This window comes from Lachancea thermotolerans (assembly GCF_000142805.1).
Source record: "Lachancea thermotolerans CBS 6340 chromosome E complete sequence".
Taxonomy (NCBI): Eukaryota; Fungi; Ascomycota; class Saccharomycetes; order Saccharomycetales; family Saccharomycetaceae; genus Lachancea; species Lachancea thermotolerans.
Window position 1 is genome coordinate 1,477,865 of NC_013081.1, and position 18,195 is coordinate 1,496,059.

The window sequence follows — 18,195 nt, forward strand, 5'->3', positions numbered from 1 at the left end:
CTTTTCGAGGGTGCACAGTGCTCTCCGAGACGGGGTGCATGAGTTACTCTGTTTACCCCACTTACATAAGCAGAAGGCAACTAATATGCAGGTAAATGTTCCTGGGCATGTAGGCTCGAAAGTTGTTCAAAGATGACCCATATGACACCCAGAATGATGCCACAACAACCTCCAGGCGTAATAAAAGGTGCAGATGGGAAAACGGTTTCTTGCAGCCAATTCCGGTCGGTGCAGTGTGCACAAAAAAGGGACAAATCCTAGGTAAAGTGCGGAGAAATCTTAACCAGCATTTGTCCGCGGAATACAAGCGGCCCGAAAAACGGGGCGAAGCTGGTTCTGGTACGAAAGTTTTGCGCGGTTGAGTGAGAAATTTTGCGCAGGCAAAAATTATTGGATGATCCGGGGCTCGCGTAGACTGCGATCTGGAAATATGCACCTGCAAGAGGCATCAAGGAGCCAGGAAGCTCTTTCAAAGCTGTTTATGCACCCGTAAAGACACACTACCATGTGTTCTAGGAAACAATTGTGGTGTGTGTAAAATGCCGAGTCCAAGGCAGTTACAGGTTAGCATCGAAAGAGAGGGAAGAATACCTTATGACTCGAGGCCCTGAAAAACTGGAAAGAGAGAGCAGAGAGCTGAAAAGGGCAGCTCTTCATCTTTAAAAAGTGTGCAGAATACATAATGTTGAGGCGCTGCAGTATTTCATTGACATGTGCTCTATGGCTCATCGGGGCACAGGCCAAATTGACTGAGAGACGAACAAAATGGGATGAGATTGCGACGTCAGCCTGCTCACATGAGCTTGCAACATACCCATGGAAAAGCAGTGAGGGGAGACATGATGTGCTCTGCAAGTACGACATAGCGCTGGGGTCTTGGGTGCTCTGCTCCACTGAATACTATATTACAGAAGCAAATGGGCGCGATAAAAATATGGTGTTCCAGTGGATTGAATCATTGTGTGCAGCAAAGTGGGATTCAGACAATCCTGTGAATTTGGATGCAGTGCTGTCAGCGGCGGAGAGCAACGTAGGCATGATGCCTAATAAGGGACAGAAAATTGACCATATTGTGCGAGCCAACGAGGATAACATAAAGTTATGGGTAATTGCACTTTTCGGACCTGTTGACAACCTTGACAAGAGCACGCTTTTCGCAGTGTTGATAAATGGCTATTGGCTCGCAGTGTTATTGACCGCCGCAATTTCGAAATTTTTTAGGGCTCTATTTCGCAGCACACAACCTCGCAAATCGGGTATTGCGTGGATCAAAGGACATATCACTCTTCCCCCCTTAGTTCAAAGACATGCTGCTCACTTTGGCCGCAGTGTATTTGTTGGGCTCATTCCTACTCGACTGGAAACATTGGTAATAGCTGGTTACATTTGCCTCCATGTGACGGTTATGTGCGTTGAATACCATTTTGACCCTCTTTCTTTGGTCTCCAGTCTGAAAATCCAGCATTTATTGTTTACTGCAGATCGTGCAGGTATATTAGCTTTCGCGCATTTGCCATTCCTTGTGCTCTCAGGCGGACGAAACCAGTTGATAACCAAAATAACAGGCATCAAATTGAAGACTATGATTGGGTTTCATAAATGGGCTGGGAGGTTTATGTTTGTTGACGTGTTAATTCATGCTCTTGGGTACTACCTGCACTCTTTAGAGGAGCACTACCTCAAATACGCGTGGGACAGCCCGGTATGGCAATCCGGAAGGGCTGGAGTTTGCGCCTGTGGCATTTTGATCTTCTTTTCATTTTACTTCTTTAGGCGTCGCTTCTACGAATTGTTCCTGTTTCTGCACTATTTGATGGCAGTAATATTTATTTATGAGTGTTGGAGGCACTGTGGTAATGTTGGGTGGATGGAGTGGATCTATGTTTCTATTGGCATATGGGTCCTTGAATTTGTTTTACGAGCTCGCCGAATTATAAAGTTCGGATTTCCTCGTGCTACAATTGAACTCTCTGGTGACGAGTTCATTAAAATAACCGTTCCCAAACTGAATAGTGAGTGGCAAAGCAAGCCAGGACAATATGTCTATTTGTATTTCCTCAGAGCTACGATTTTTTGGCAGTCGCATCCTTTCAGTATTTTACACACCACTTCCGATCCCTCCAGCCAAAACTTGACCTTTGTCATTACAGCCAAAAATGGTGTAACAAAAAAGCTTCGAGACATGGTGAAAGATGCAGGGACTGAAACTATCCGTATAGCTCTAGAAGGTCCATTTGGAAGCAGCTTGCCCCTTTGGGATTACGATAGCGTTTTGTTACTTGGTGGTGGAACGGGGATAGCCAGCATGATATCGGCCTCTATGCTCTCTCTACAAGTAGATAAGACCAGGAAGCCTATTTGGAAAGTTGTCTGGTCTTTGAAATCAAAGGATCTACTGACCCTTTATGGGCGGGAAATCTCAGAATTGATTGAGAAAGGAATTGATGTCCAAGTTTTTTTGACATCTCAAACTAAAGAAGTCAGCTTCACCGAGATTGAAATGACTGAACAATCAAAAACAAATGACAAATTATTACTAAATGATTATAGGATTCCAGTTGCAGGCTACAAAAGGCCTGATATCAATAGTATGATAGAAGAGTTCATGAGGCTTGATGGCTCGTTACTTGTTATCGGTTGTGGCCCCCCTGCATTTGTAGACAGCATAAGAAGTTTGACCTGTGAAAAAATAATTGAGAACCCGCTGAAGGTTGTTGATTATAAAGAAGATTATCAAACATGGTAGACGCCTGGCAAACTGTTACTGTTGGAATTCGTGGGTTCGATGGCTTGATCCAAAGACACCGAATGAATAGAATAAAAATATTTACAACAGTATTTCAGTCTACCTGATGTTGCATGGTTACATAAAAAGTCTGGAAGTACCTAGCCTTCCACCTGTCTCTATTCTCTAGAACTTCCTTTGTTGAACTATATCAAAATTCGTCTTTTTTCAAAGTGGATATCAATATTGAAAGTTCAGAATATTAAAAAATGCGCAAGCCCGGAATCGAACCGGGGGCCCATCGATGGCAACGATGGATTTTACCACTAAACCACTTGCGCCTCAACGAACAAGAGGAAATCGCTGTCGGCAATACATATATGAAGAATTTGAGTCAGTTATTAGAGTGATTTCAGCCAAGTGATTCATGAATAGCTGAGAGGGTCGATGAGCATCATAAGATAAACTTTGCAACTTGGAATAAAGCAGATCATGGGAAATTAATGAACGCTTAGCCAAGATACTGAATAAGCAAATACACTCCGAGATGTTCTCAAGGCCATCGCTGAGTCAAAGCTTTCCACAAATGAAAACAGAAAGTGAACAATGAGGGATGGCATTCAAAAATCGCTAGTAGTATAAACTAACACGCACCGACTAGCTAATATTGAGAAGTTTGAGCTTGACTAGAATTAATTACATAATTTGATTACCATTGTGCGAGTTATGTAGCAACGATGAGGTGAACAGATGTGCATTCTGAAACCCACAAAAAAACTGATGAAGATTGACAATAAGCATATAGGAGATCGCCAGAAGTGAAAGTTATATATACGGCTTTTCACTTCACTTGATGCTAACTGACTTTCTTTTATCTTAGGCCTGGGTGATGATCATAGCCGCCTTTGTATTTATTATACGTGAGCAAAATATTTTGTAGCATTCTATCAGTGGAAATCAAGGAAATATGAGGCCCTGTCGGCCATTCTGTGACTGTAATGAAGAATATCAATATTGCGCAAACCACAATGGCTGTTTTTAACTAACTGCGAAACTACCAAACAGAGACGGAAGGAGGTTTAGCGCTTTTTTATACGTAGAGAAGCGGGGCGGCTCTGTTTTGTCACGAACACCTAAATTGTTATTAGATTTAAGATAGCCGCTCCATAACAACTAGCTACAAAGCCCGAAACGGAAGGACATAAGAGAAGGAGGGAATTTATCCGGTTTCTTACACCACACCGGATGGATAAGTCCATGGGACAGCTGAAATTTGTAAAGGTTTTGTGAACAAGGATTTTATTTGTGAGTTAATCGCAAGTTATAGCTCGGCTTCACATTACCATAACTCCCCAGGCTAACTGAATATCTTTATAGACCAAAATACAATTAGGTTTGAATAATTTTCAAATTAAAGCGTCTTTTTGTCAGTCGACAAGCAAGTGTCTAGTAAATTGATTTAATTTTCTTGAGAAATTCTCTTCCCGGAGGTGGGTTACAGTGTCAGGCATTCGAAGCTGAAGCGCTATATTATCTCAATTGTACTGTCGATGTACCACCTTTTTCTTGCTCACAAGTTTCTTTCTGGTGGACTCGCAACAAAAATGTCTACTATAAAACTCTACCTTGTATTCACTAGTGCTAAGTTACGAATCATCACATTCGAAAAGTTCTCTAGGTCAGAAGTCTAATGGAATATTACTTCGCCTGCGTTACTCATTTGAATGGACTAAATTCATCCAGGCAACAACAGTTATATGTTTTTGGGTATATCAAAAAACCGCGTGCTGCTTTATGCGCAAGCCACAGTCCTCATTGCTCCCCGAGTTTAGTTTGCAATCAATAATTAATGGTCTCAATTGAACGCCAACTTAAATAAGGGGAGCGAAGCAGGCCGCTCCCACTGTTTTTGAAAGAGTCTCTCCTGGAACTTCATGGAAAGGTGTGAACAAGTTAGTGCGTTGAAAAAATAACATTGTTCTTCAAGGGAAGAGTAGTGAGGCCGCCCGAGACTCATTGGCAGTGTATGTCATTTTTCACCATCTCACGTGAACAAAATAATTGAAGTCTTCAAAGATCTTCGCTTTCTATCACCTCAAACTATCAAGGCTTTTACTCCACTATGCCACATATATCTCTCAATGTTGTGGCTTTGTATCTATATTATAAGACAATGGGATTGAAGGAATTTTTAAAGTACATATTAAATGGATAATGAATCTATCAATTGAGTCCAAGTAAAGCGTCAATGAGCGCATGTCAGTTTTAGGCCAAAACCCGAACGAACGCAAAAATGTCCCACCTTCCTACTCCTCTATCTCTAGGGAAGAACAGATGTTCTCATTAACTGAAAGACCGTCATGGAGTGAGAGACATAAAGTGCTTTTGATTGAGACTGCGCTGTTCACCAACGTCTTCTTGTCTGGATTAGACAGCACTATCAGTGCATCAACGTACCAACTGATCGGCAATGAATTTGGAGACGTAAAGCTTTCCAGTTGGATTACAACTGCTTACTTGATTACGTGTACTTCATTCCAACCGCTTTATGGATCCTTTTCGGATACACTAGGACGAAGGCATTGCCTGTTTTTCGCAAATACAATATTTGCGCTTGGCTGCTTTGGATGTGGAACAACCACTACAATATATTCCCTGATTTTAATGCGAGCACTAACGGGAATAGGGGGCGGAGGTCTTATCACTCTATCAACTATCATCAATTCTGACATAATACCAGCCAAGAAGCGTGGTATCTATCAAGCATTTCAAAACGTTTTACTTGGAACTGGGGCAGTGGTTGGGGCATCATGCGGTGGGCTAATTGCTACAACTATGGGCTGGCGTTGGTGCTTCCTTTTACAGGTTCCAATCTCAGTGGGAGGAACATTGGTGGCATTTTTCTTTGTACATGACCAACGCCCAGATATTAATGGCGGCGTCTCGGCTGTTCGAACTACGGGTTGGGAAAAGTTGGAAAAGATTGACTTCTCTGGTGCACTTTTACTAGTATTGGGCTTGGCTTGCCAGTTATTCTTTTTGACACTAAACTCCACATCGAAGAGTTCGGAAAGTTATTGGTATAGTCCACAATCCATTGTTCTCACACTATCGACAGGTGTCTCTTTGATCCTTTTTGCATATGTCGAACATACGACGAAGGCCAATCCAATAATACCTCATGATTTGCTAAGGCAAGCACACGGCGCAACAGTCCTAATAATATCTGTACTGGTTGGGTTTGTTGCTTACGCTTATATTTTCACGCTTCCGCTGTATTTCCAAGTTGTTATTGGGGATACAGCGGCAAAAGCAGGGCTTCGGTTGACGGTCCCGTCATTTTGTACACCCATAGGTGGTTTGATAACGGGTTTGTCAATGAAAAATCCTAATCATTTACCAGTGCTCTTGATTTCAGGCATAACGTGTATGCTTTTGGGTAATTTATGTTTTCTTTTCATTAAACCCTGGACCCCTTACTGGCAGACATCTTTGCTTTTAGTTCCTGCAAATGTTGGTCAAGGTATCACCTTTCCTTCCACTCTGTTCACTTTTCTCTTTGCTTTTCCGCCTTACAAGCAGGCCACCGCCACATCCACGCTATATCTCTTCAGAAGTGTAGGGTGTGTTTGGGGTGTTGCTGGTACTTCAAGCTTAATCCAGTATGCGGTCCGTAACCAGGCAAAAAAGAGTTTGAATGGGCTCCTCACTGAGAAAGAAATCAGAAAACTATTGTTGCAGCTCAGTCACACAACGTCACAGATAAAAAAATTACCACCTGATGTACGCTCGGCTGTCATAAGCAGTTATGACAATGCAATTAGGCAAGCATATTTTCTTTCTGTTTTTCTCTGCACGATTGCGATTCTTCTATCTTTTCTCAAAAGAGTCTTTAAGAAACGAGACGAACACGAAGGTCAAGATTCAAACGAAACAGAAAATATGCATATTAGAAGAGAGTCATTTACTTCTTTAATATGAATTCATTGAACTTTATTTCCTAAATCTACTCGACGCCTAAATACGGTCAAAATATCAAAGGCGCACCACACTTAAGTTAAAGTCCTTCTTTTGTAGTAAAAGGCCCAAAACATCAAATAATTAAGCGTATTTCATGACCAGTCAACAATGTCGTTTGTCCCGCGTGCTTTCCAGGAACATCTGCTTTGTTTATGCATGCTGATCGTCGTTACTTATCGCGCCAAAAATTCTCCCCGAATCTCAGTACCTCGTGAGAAAAAAGGCGTTGGTGGCCAAAAAACATGAGGCCATGCTTGGAATGATTCACCTTAATAACAAGCCCTGTGGCTTTTCGTTGAAGTCTTCGCTCTTAGTCAAAAGGAAATGTTGAAGGCGAGACACAAATATGCCGCAGTGCGGCCCGAGGTCCTCTTTTAGTTTGTCAGCAAGATCACTCATATCAATCTTTTCAACTTCTTCTAGGTAAATATTTCCCATAACTCTTAGCTGCAAAATTTCCAAACGGTTGCCAGAAACTAGCGTTCTGAGCTGGGATCCGATGTAATCAAAGCATTCATGCCTATTGACCTTGTTGATCGTATCTCTGCTAATATCCTTAAACTCTAGAATTTCCTCAGTATTTCTTGTGGATTCAAGGTTGATTTCGGTAAGCTTGAGATCAAGATCTCTCCTGACTTGTTCTTTCTCCGATATTGGCACCGCGCCCAAGTAATCAAGAAGTATTATTTTTTCCAGCTCCTTCATTATAAAAGCACTACTAGCTCTGCGGTAACCCATTAAAGTTGCCAAAGATCCATGAAGTTGGCTCATATCAATTGTCTCTGTCTCATATTTCTTGTTGAAAAGCCAATAATACAAGTCGAAAGCGGGTGTGCTGTAGTCAGACCCTAATTCAGATATGAGTTGTAATGATATCCAATCATCGATAAAGTTTTTGTCAACAAGTTCACGAATAGAGCACGGGAGCTTGAGGAGATGAGGCAGAGCGGCCATAAAAGAGAATATGAGAGGCCTCGGCCTTGTTCAAAAGCACTTTAGTGTACTGGTTTTGGAGTCTCAATTGATAGTGAGAAATGACTCGGTTTTGGTAAAGGTTTGTTTATGGCGTGAGCACAACTTCTTCAATTCCATCATCCCATTGGGAATGTTCATTACAAACACAATAAAGCCTCTAAAATATGGGGCTTGAAAATATGTTTTCTTAGCCGCTCGTTGAGAATGCCTCTATATTATTAAGGAGGTCTTTCCCTGCGACGGGGTGACGGGCTTTTATTTCAGAATATTTTTGGTCAGTTTTCACGACGGTGTTAAAATTTCGATTATATTTCCGACTACTCAATAAATATATGTAAGCATAAACATGTTTGCCGCCAAGCTTCGCCGTATTAATATGTACTACATAGAACGGATTCAGCTACCGGGGAAAAGATTTTTTGGGCTTTCAGTTATTCTTTAATATATTTCCATTGTACCTCGGTAAAATGAAGTCGGTATTCAAGGGTCTCGAGCATCTCCTGGTCGATGAATTCAGTCCATTTTGGTTTGCGCAAGTCGTTGGGACAGGAATTTGCTCGACAATATTACACTCTTACCAGATGCCATGGTTACTTTGGTGTTCTTATATTATGTTTAGCATAGCCTCGCTTTTACTGATACTGACGCTTGCTCTTATGCTGACGAACATGACTCGCACCGTGAGAAAGACGGGGCTTAGGCAATACTTTGCCAAATATTTCGATGAGCCTGGAAATAATGTTTTTTGGGCATTTTTACCAATGGGATTGGGAACACTGGTAAATTTCCTATCGCAGCTCTGCAACCATGAGCTAAAAGATTCAAGAAGATCAAGAAGACTTTCAATTGCTGTTTATTCACTGTGGTGCCTTAATACTGTCATCTCTTTTGCAACAGCATGGGGCGTCAAATTTCTTTTATGGAGAAGCCGTGAAGACAAGGAAGTCTTTAACCAAGACAAGCTTGGCCAAAGAAATAGCGGCGAGGCCTTGAAGCCGCCTCACCTCCTCCCCATTATTCCATTGCTCGTCGTGAGCTCAAGCAGTGGGCTGTTTACTATGTCAGCTTCTTTCGCACATTTTGCGGACCGCAAGATCCAGCTTTCGATTTTGATAGCCACAAGTTTGATTTGGCTTCATGCGATCTTTCTTGCCTTTTTTATTATTTGCTCCTGCGTTTGGGGATTTTACATAAACCGGTTTCCTCCAGGCAAGTTGGCTTTCACAATGTTTTTGATAATCGGACCTCTAGGCCAAGCGAGCTTCGGAATCTTGCTATTAACGGATAACATCAAACGTTACATTATGCTTTACCTTCCAATTACACATAAAGAATCTGTTAATGCTCATATTGGGAATTTGATAGCAGCAATGTCTTTCAAAACTCTCGGATTTGCAGCTGGACTTGCATTGATATCCTTGGGCATATTTTTCACTGTGATGGCTTTTGCCGCAATCCTTTCTTCAAGCAGAAAAACTCCGCCCGATGAGCGTAAATTCAAAATGGTAACATTTCACAAGGGCTGGTGGGCAATGCCGTTTCCTCTAGGTACTATGGCGGTCGCAAACAAAGAATTCAGCAGGCAATATACACCGCAGATAGGGGGCAGAGTATTCGAGGTGATAGGAATAATTTACGCAGTATTGTGCACTACAGCCGTCGTAACATGCATGATGGGAAGTATCTACATTTTTTGCACAGCTTGGAAAACAACCATTCTCGAAGATCAAAAAAACAGGCTTGCCAAGGGAGTTAGCATCAATCGCCCACATGAATTGGATGTTTGACGATTGCCTTGCTCGAAATACATTACATGTTTATGTTACTAGAGAAGAAAGCCTTTCTAAAGCGCGTTGCAATGCTCGCTTTAACACTTTATATTTGGCATCCGATATATAAGAGCTGGAATGAAAATCCTTTGAAATGAGAAACTAAGTACTGGTGAGCTTTGAAGTTATTTTTCAGATGACCGACTTTCTGTATGATCCCAGGAGTTTAACTTATTTACAATGGACGTTAGGGGGCCATACTAGACTCTAATCCTCAAATGGTAATTTTTAAAGACAATGTTTAAGTCTTGTACAGTAATAATCGAAAACAAAGAGGCCTTGCTTTGGCGTTAGATATTAAGTTGAGGTTAGATATATAGAAAGCTAAATCCGTAATTGAATTTGGCGCTCTGGGAAAATGCACCATCTTATTTATCTAATAGTTTCCGCGGAAACCTTAATTTCCCTTCCCAATCCTATCAGCATCAGCCTCAATTGGCTCTTGTTTAATTCATACAAGGCGCTTGCTCCATTTTACGCACTACGAGATATTTATGCAGGACTAACACACATTATGGCTTGGCACGGCCTTAAAAGGCCCAAATACACCGGCAACTTCGCTATTAGAGAGATTTCTTGTCCATTGAGAAAGAGAATAACTTTTGTTTCCCCGTTTACTTGTGTGATATAGCATTTTGATAGCACCATTTTGCTTCTGCAAAAACCCCAAATTCTGTAGTGGTGTGGTTTCAGTAAAATACATATAAAACATCTGAGAGACCCCCCCCCCCCCCCTGGGACTTGATGTCGCATTTTCGGTAAAAAAAGTTGATCAAAAATTCCTATAATTGAACTTGAGTTCTTATGATTTAACATGCCCAAAACGGAGCTTTGGTTGTGCATTTGATTGTATCACTCCTTAATGCTCATAGGTCAAACACTAAAAATATCGATTGCGCCGACAAGATTGGCACAAAAACTTATGAACTAACAGTTATAAATGTGTATTAACGAGCGCACTTGCAAGATTTCAAAATTTTCCTCCATAAGAACTAGCCTTCTCTTTGGCCGTAGTGTAGGATTCCAGAGACGTAAGACGCTCAAGCCACTCCTTAATGTTGGGGTACTGCTCTTGTTTAGCGAAGTTACGTAAAAACGCCATCTGCAGGGGGAAACTCATTAAGATGTCGGCACCACTCAATTTTCCGTCAACGAGGAAGCCCTTATTTTTTAAGATTTCGCCCTCCACAAAGTCCAGTTGATTCTTGAGTTCTCCTTTAGAATATTTCTCGCTAATCTTGTCAGTGATTTTGCCTGTCAGGTAGGAGATAGGAAAGGGAATGGGGGCGCTTTTGGCCATAGACAGAATGAATTCTATCATCAAAGGTGGCTGCAGAGAGCCTTCAACATAATGCAGATAATATTGGATATTTTCTGCCATATCTGAGTTGTCGTTACTCAGTAATTTGGAGTTGTCAAAGTGCTGCAAAATGTACTGAAAAATAAACCCTGATTCAGCAAGAATTTTCTTCTTGCCGGTCTCCTTGTCTTCTATTTCGACCAATGGAGATCTCCCCAAAGGATGAATCTTCTTGAGTTCTTCAGGGGCACGATGAGCATCATTTCTCTTGTAGGGGATGATCTCATAGTCAAGCTTCAAATGGTCCAGCAGCCATAATACTCTAAACGCTCTTGACTCGTTGAGCCAGTGAACTCGGATAATTGGTAGTGACATTCCTACTCAACAGTGATAAAAGGAGAGGGGAGTTTGAAAGTTTGAACTGCTGTATGCTCAATTTGTTGCGAATACAAATCAATTTTTTTTCAGGGGATTACAAATAATAAAGGGCTACTAACCCCAAATTTTGTGTCTTTGCTTATATAATCTTCTTCATATAATGTGATACGATCGTTGCAGTTGACGGTGTTGTCAATACCGAAGTAGCGGGGGGCACCCGGCCCTCGTGTCTGTAGACCCATGTCTGCTCTGGAAATCTGGTCTTGATTTTATAAAATGACCATCTTCGAGTTTATAAGGTCGGCGGCTTTTAATCATGAAACATGTGCATGCCTAAATCGAATGGAACAGCGTAAAGCAGACGCTTAAAAATCTTTCGAAGAGTGTTGCTTCTACAAGAAATCGACACGTTTCTTTACAAAACAAATACAGGCATTCTTGTTATGTTAGTCACCAATACATAAAGTTAGTGACACACTATCAAATCGAATTGTGCTAAATACTATAGTTTCTGGAGGCGATGCCCGCCAACTTCATTTTAACGGCTAACGTTATTACAATGATCCGTTGATTCTAGACCCTTTGAAAGTGGAGAGACAAAGACTGAATGAACATTTGCCTAAAAAAAGCTGTTAAAACCGATGATGCTTGTCACTTATGAGGGCATTGCAGTGTGTAGTAAGGCTTAAATCCAACTCACATACTTTATTTTATGTCTGGTTACATGGCGTAACCTCAAACCTAGACCTGTAAATGTACGTTAAAACGAACAAAGGCCGCATATTCTTCTTAGAACCCTCAATCAAATAATAAACGACGCATGCCACAGATCCGGGTCATGATGTGCACGTGATCTTATGTGACACCCTCAAAACAGGCCCACATGATAGTGTTTATTTTAATATTACCGCACATGATTTCCTTGGAGATGCCTCCTTAAATATCTGCTACCACTTCTACTATAATTGTTCTCTCATAACTGGCATATTTCTGGTCTTTCGGGTTTCTGCTGAAAGGAGAACTGCTCGTAAATAAAAATCTGTGCAAAAACTATCGAAAGCACGACCGAGGGAGACAAGTGTGAGAGAGAGCGCTACTTGCCTTTCTATGGATTTAATTACGAATGTTCAATTGTTCTTACGGGACTAACCAGCACTATTTCTTACGGGGGTCCTCAAAAACTTCACCCTGCCAAGATCATCTGCTGATATAAGCAGTAGTTCTGAACTCATTTTTGAATACGCAAGACAGCAAATTGCGACCCAACGTTTATAAGCAAACGTTTTCCACTCTTCGTAACTAACGAGAACAATTTGCGCCAAAAAAGACAATGCTTGGCTTTCTCTTTTCGCTAGCAATGCAGTAAGATCGACCTTCCTAAAGCGGGATTAAATTCAACCCTTGGCTTCTTAACCACGACGATAAGGACAGAAAAGCTTCAATCCAAGAATGCTGACCTACTAATTTAACTCAAGAAGGTGTTATCAGCTAGCCAGCTAAATTCATAGCCCACCTTATAAAACGAAAAGCGTTTTAATTAAAGGATCAAAAGGGGGAGCACCAAACTTTTCCCATTCATATTGTGTGTCATCGAACGTATTGTACGGCACTTAAGATAAATAAGCGCGGATCAATAGTATCCGCAAAGTTAAACCTAGCATCTTTTAGAAGCCCAATTAAATCACCCCATATTGTTATTACTCATGAATTTGAGCGCACATTCGTCGAACGAGGCAACAGTAGGCCTAACTGCAGTACCGCAGCCGGAGGAAATGGAGCGAGACGAAGTGCGGAGAAGCACCGAAGTAACCGATGAAGGCGGAAGCAGTTTCAAGCACAAATTCGAATCAGGCAGCAACATGCTCCAACGCTTCAAAAGGGAAATTTTTGATGATGGGACGAAGGAGCAAAGCTCAACCGACGACAGCAGCCAGCAAAGCTCGGCAAGTTTGCAAACCGTTAACGAAAATCTTACTGAAGGGTCACTCGAGGCACCAGACAACCCTCCCGATGGAGGGTACGGTTGGGTATGCTGTTTGTGTGTTACATTAATAATGTTTTCAACATGGGGTGCTAACTCAGGGTTTGGCGTTTTTCTAGCATACTATTTCAATAATGGAGTTTTCGAAGGCGCAAGCAAGTACGACTATGCATTAGTGGCAGGAATGACGGTGGCTTTTGGACAGGGCTTGGCCCCTTTTGCTATGTTTCTGACGAGGATTCTTGGCTGCAAGCCACCCATGTACACTGGGGTTGTCATGCTATTTTGTGGATTTCTCCTAGCTTCCTTTGCCAAAAAGCTGTGGCAACTTTATCTGACCCAGGGAGTATTAGTTGGAGTATCAATTGCGCTGCTTTATGCGCCGGCTACAACGGTTATACCGGGTTGGTTTTTGAAAAAGAGATCTTTAGCAATTGGGATGTCTTTAATAGGGACTGGAGCTGGGGGTGTAACTTATTCTGTTTCAGTCAATAAGCTTATTCAAGACAGCGGTGACCAAACTTGGGCGCTTCGCATGATGGCTATTTCTTGCACTATAACATGCATCGTCGCTACGGTGCTTATTAAACCAAGAAATCCTCCTAAACCAACTTACTTTAATTCGTGGTCTGAAGTGATCAGAGAATTCAAACTCATCTTTTCTACTCGAGTGGCTAGAATATACAGTGTTGACCTAGTTGCGGTATGGTTTGTGTTCGCCTTATTTGGCTATAATTTGATGGTTTTCACGTTATCTCCGTACGCAGTGGCCAAAGGTCTATCAGCGCATCAGGCATCAATACTCACAACGTGTCTAAATGCCGCGCAGACGGTTGGTAGGCCCATAATGGGCTATTTAGGTGACAGATTCGGCAGAATTAACACGACAGCCTTGTTGACGACTGTTTTAAGTACGTTCATGTTTGCATTCTGGATTCCATGTCACAATTTCATCCAATTGCTAATGTTTTCCATTTGTATCGGCTCGTGCGTAGGTGTAGGAAACGTAATGAGTACAGTATTAGTCGCCGATGTTGTCAGTCCAGCTGATTTTTTACCTGCATGGGGCCTAGTGAACTCTCTGGGAGCACCCTTTCTGTTAGAGTGCGAGATAATTGCCCAAGCTCTAACTGACACTAAGAATCCTAGTAACCCGTACCTTCACACGCAAATTTTTGCCGGACTGTGTTTTGTCTGTGCTTTAGTTCTCATGCTTGTTTACCGTGAACTTAGGGTACGGAATTGTCTGCAAGAGCAGTTGGAATCACTTCCGAATCCCCGAATGCAATATTCAACGGATCAAGAGCAACAAAAAAACTATAAAAACAGCGCTTCAGAGAAAGAATATTTTGAATGTGCAGAGATTTTAACTGCAAATCCCATAAACTTTTTTCGGCGCATGTTTTACCCCACAAAGATTTGATAAACTGGGAGAAGCAGATCATATTGGATCATAAAATAATTTTAAATTAACTTTTTGTTAAGTTCTTTATGGCAACAGGTTTTGCTAGAAAGAAAAAATTTAATGGATCGGTGCGTGACATTGTGTAGATTCATGTCTATATCATCAGAATTTTAGATTCGCGGCCTTGAAAATAAAGCATATTAAAGCTCTCAACGGAGCAGAACCTTTTGTTTATAGTACTTCTGGACAAACTCCTTGATATATATAGTCGGATCCTTATAGGGATGTTTCAACGTTGGAAAGTCTCATTCACCAGAGTTTTAACTTTTGTACACGTTTATGGGAGAGCTGCACATCAGAGTTGTGGCAAAAATCACATACAAACGTTATAATTAAAGTTACAAGATTCTTATGGAAATGAATTCAAACAAACTAGTGTTATAAAGAACATAACCTTGGTTAATGTGATTCTGATTTTTCCATATTCTAAAATGAGCCTGCCGACGAATTTTAATTCAAGACTTTGAGAATGGAGTTTTGTTATATAGCATTTTACATACATCTCAAGGCCAAAGTTGTTTCGACCTTTTACCAAGATTTTTGCAACGCAAAGATCATGTTTCAGAACAAACCTCAGCAAAAAATGACCTCAACATTCGTAAGTGTTTGTTAAATTTTTTAAAGCTCTTTTGAACTCTTTTCTTAATCAACTGCAGGGGTAGTATTAAACCTATCTTCAACTTCTGTCCATCAATATCCTAACGTATAAAGCTCGCATATTCAGGCTTCAAAAATATTTCAGTAAACATCTCATTGTTTGTTACAGTAAGGCTGCTCTCAAATGACCGAAGCGCTGAGCCTCCGTTTGTTCTCGCATTTGGCGGTCTGAGAATCGAAAAAGATAGCTAGTTTTGATGTTTAGTACCACGCCAAATATTCTATCCACTCGATGGGAGACGATTACGGGAAAAAAAACAAAAAGATTGTCCTTTGCCCTCATCTGTGGATTAATTTTCTCCGAAGGGCGAACTGCTCGTAGGATTCGCTGAATATCACAATACTCATATTAAATAGTACTTGAGGAGACACCAAGCGGCAGATAAATATTGAATCAAAAATTTCTGTCACCGTTGAAAAAAAAACAAGTAGTTGTGATGGTTTCCTGCCAGGTCGTTACTGCAAAAATGCTAATAAAAGTAGTTTAAAAGCATGTGTTGTTGCTCTTTCAATTCCAGCTTCATTTCAAGACTAAATAGTCGAAGCCTAGATTACACACGCGCAGCAACCTAGCTTTTAACTATGTGTTCAACACCATAATAAGCAAAATTTATAATTTATGTTTTTAGATGCTTTCCTTTGTAAGCAAAAATAATCTTTTGGCTCCAGCGAGCAAAGGCTTCCATTTTCGGAGTCATTAATTTTACCAACTTCTTTAATAAACACCCCAATCTCTAATATGTGTCCTCTAACCAGCTAGAAAAGAATTTTACACACGAAATGATAAAGATCGGCTTATGCCAACCAGTGATTCATCAGTTATACGAAACTGGTGGATTGGAAGAGGGCTGCGATATCTGATAAACAACAAGCTTTTATGATGCAAGCAAATAGAAAAAATTACCCAAAAGTTTGAGTTACCCAGAGGTTATTATGTATGCATGATTGAAGAAGTACCAAGTACAGGACGCATGCCTCTGGCGCTGAGTGGTGGTATTCATCTCATGCCTAATGAGTGCATCTTTCTTCTTGGCTTCCAAATATACTGAAAATCATGTAAGCCACGCAATTGGGGTTATTTATTCAACAGCTTTTCAAGACCTACCTCTAATACGGATCTGCAATCAGAACCTTACCATAAGCCAGTTTAAACCAAACCAAAAAATATCGAAATGACTTCTGCTAGCGGCTTTTACATTCCTCCCGTACCCCTCTTTGGCGAGGGCGCCATTGAAGAGGCTGCTAAGCAAATCCGTTAACAAGGTTTCAAGAATGTTCTTATTGTGACCGACCCGACTATCGCCAAGATCGGTCTGTCTGGGACTGAATCAAAAATCCTTGAGAAGCTCGGTCTCAATGTGGCCATTTACGACCAAACTCAACCAAACCCCAACGAGAGGAATGTCGAGGATGGATTGAAGGTTCTTAAACAGCACAAATCAGATGTTGTTTTTTCCATTGGTGGTGGTTCTGCTCATGACATTGCCAAAGCAATTGCTCTGGTAGCTACCAATGGCGGCTCCATCGAAGATTATGAAGGCGTTAATAAATCCAAGAAAAAAGGGTTGCCTCTGTATGCTATTAACACTACTGCAGAAACGGCTTCTGAAATGGCGGGGTCGATTATTACAAACGAAGCGAAGAAGACTAAGATGGCCATTATCGACAACCATGTAACTCCGGCAGTCGCCATCAACGACCCCGCTACTATGTACGGCCTACCTGCTGGTCTAACTGCTGCAACTGGATTTGATGCCTTGACCCACTGCATCGAGGCCTACGTCTCTTCTGCCTCCAATCCTATCACTGATGCGTGTGCCATGAAGGGTATTGACTTGATTGAGGAAAGTTTGGAGAAAGCTTTCCTTAACGGCTCTGACAAGAAAGCGCGCACTGACATGTGCTACGCCGAATATCTGGGCGGTATGGCTTTCAACAATGCCTCTCTTGGCTACGTCCATGCTCTTGCTCACCAGCTTGGCGGTTTTTACCATCTTCCTCACGGAGTGTGCAACGCCGTGCTGCTTCCTCACGTCCAATACTTCAACAAAGCCGATCCAGCTACTGAAAAGAGGCTAGCGGAAGTTGCTATTCACCTGCGTGCTAAAGAGCACACCGCTGATGCTACCATCGAAAAGCTGTTGGATATGGGAAGAGCGCTAAAGATCCCAAGAAATTTGAAGGAGCTGGGCGTCAAGAAGGAAGACTTTGAAGCACTGGCCGAGCACGCTATGAAAGATGCATGCCATGCAACAAACCCTATTCCGTTTGAAAAGAAGGAGGTATTGCTATCTTGCAGCGCGCTTATGATTATTGAAGAACCGTGAATGGTCGCGAGTAAAGACATGCAGATATTTATTCTCAATGATGATTAACGATGTGTAGCGTGTTAGCACTATATGTTGTGATGAAGCGGATTGCAGTTCATCTTATTTAATGAAATGAATTGAGGATGCACTTAAAGCGTACCACCACTATCCTCATTTTTGAGACAAGGTAACAACTTTAATATTCTGTTAGAAGGCATATTTCTAGGATTCATCATTCCTGCCTCCTCACCTGCTAGCACGAATTGCCGCGCAAGAGAAGCAGGCCAGAGAATAAGGCAGAAAAAGTGTGATTTTGTGACGTAAAGCTCTTAGTATAGCTCCCACGGACTTGTGTAAACAAATGACCATCAAACGGCCCTACCACAAACAAACTCGGGCAAACAGCGGATCAAGCTATTTCAGTACAGTGAATATATTCGTTCGTAGATCGATTGTAAGTGTTCGGCTATGTCAAAAAAGAATGTTGTATGAACATATAGAAGTGACCTAAATTGGACACCATAAGGCTAGGGTTATAAACAAACAATACTAGAAG

General features: G+C 41.5%; 6 protein-coding genes and 1 non-coding gene across 7 annotated transcripts; 4 read left to right on the top strand and 3 right to left on the bottom strand.

Moving 5' to 3' along the window:
- Window positions 1-682: 682 nt before the first annotated feature.
- On the top strand, window positions 683-2,746 carry FRE5 (putative ferric-chelate reductase; the record flags this gene model as incomplete). The annotated part of the gene is made up of 1 exon (XM_002554160.1): window positions 683-2,746. The coding sequence occupies one exon, from the start codon at window positions 683-685 to the stop codon at window positions 2,744-2,746; it is 2,064 nt and encodes a 687-aa protein (XP_002554206.1).
- A 249-nt stretch (window positions 2,747-2,995) lies between these two features.
- Window positions 2,996-3,066, bottom strand: KLTH0E16698r. Its single transcript has one exon. It is a non-coding gene; the product is annotated as a tRNA-Gly (tRNA).
- Window positions 3,067-4,981: 1,915 nt separating this feature from the next.
- KLTH0E16720g (MDR family MFS transporter) lies at window positions 4,982-6,706 on the top strand (the record flags this gene model as incomplete). Its single annotated transcript, XM_002554161.1, has 1 exon — window positions 4,982-6,706. The coding sequence occupies one exon, from the start codon at window positions 4,982-4,984 to the stop codon at window positions 6,704-6,706; it is 1,725 nt and encodes a 574-aa protein (XP_002554207.1).
- Window positions 6,707-7,009: 303 nt separating this feature from the next.
- Window positions 7,010-7,699, bottom strand: KLTH0E16742g (KLTH0E16742p; the record flags this gene model as incomplete). The annotated part of the gene is made up of 1 exon (XM_002554162.1): window positions 7,010-7,699. One exon carries the CDS (start codon window positions 7,697-7,699, stop codon window positions 7,010-7,012), a length of 690 nt encoding a protein of 229 aa, XP_002554208.1.
- A 488-nt stretch (window positions 7,700-8,187) lies between these two features.
- On the top strand, window positions 8,188-9,507 carry SSU1 (Ssu1p; the record flags this gene model as incomplete). The annotated part of the gene is made up of 1 exon (XM_002554163.1): window positions 8,188-9,507. The coding sequence occupies one exon, from the start codon at window positions 8,188-8,190 to the stop codon at window positions 9,505-9,507; it is 1,320 nt and encodes a 439-aa protein (XP_002554209.1).
- Window positions 9,508-10,519: 1,012 nt separating this feature from the next.
- GTT1 (bifunctional glutathione transferase/peroxidase) lies at window positions 10,520-11,224 on the bottom strand (the record flags this gene model as incomplete). The annotated part of the gene is made up of 1 exon (XM_002554164.1): window positions 10,520-11,224. One exon carries the CDS (start codon window positions 11,222-11,224, stop codon window positions 10,520-10,522), a length of 705 nt encoding a protein of 234 aa, XP_002554210.1.
- A 1,706-nt stretch (window positions 11,225-12,930) lies between these two features.
- On the top strand, window positions 12,931-14,631 carry KLTH0E16808g (MCT family MFS transporter; the record flags this gene model as incomplete). The annotated part of the gene is made up of 1 exon (XM_002554165.1): window positions 12,931-14,631. The coding sequence occupies one exon, from the start codon at window positions 12,931-12,933 to the stop codon at window positions 14,629-14,631; it is 1,701 nt and encodes a 566-aa protein (XP_002554211.1).
- Window positions 14,632-18,195: the final 3,564 nt, after the last annotated feature.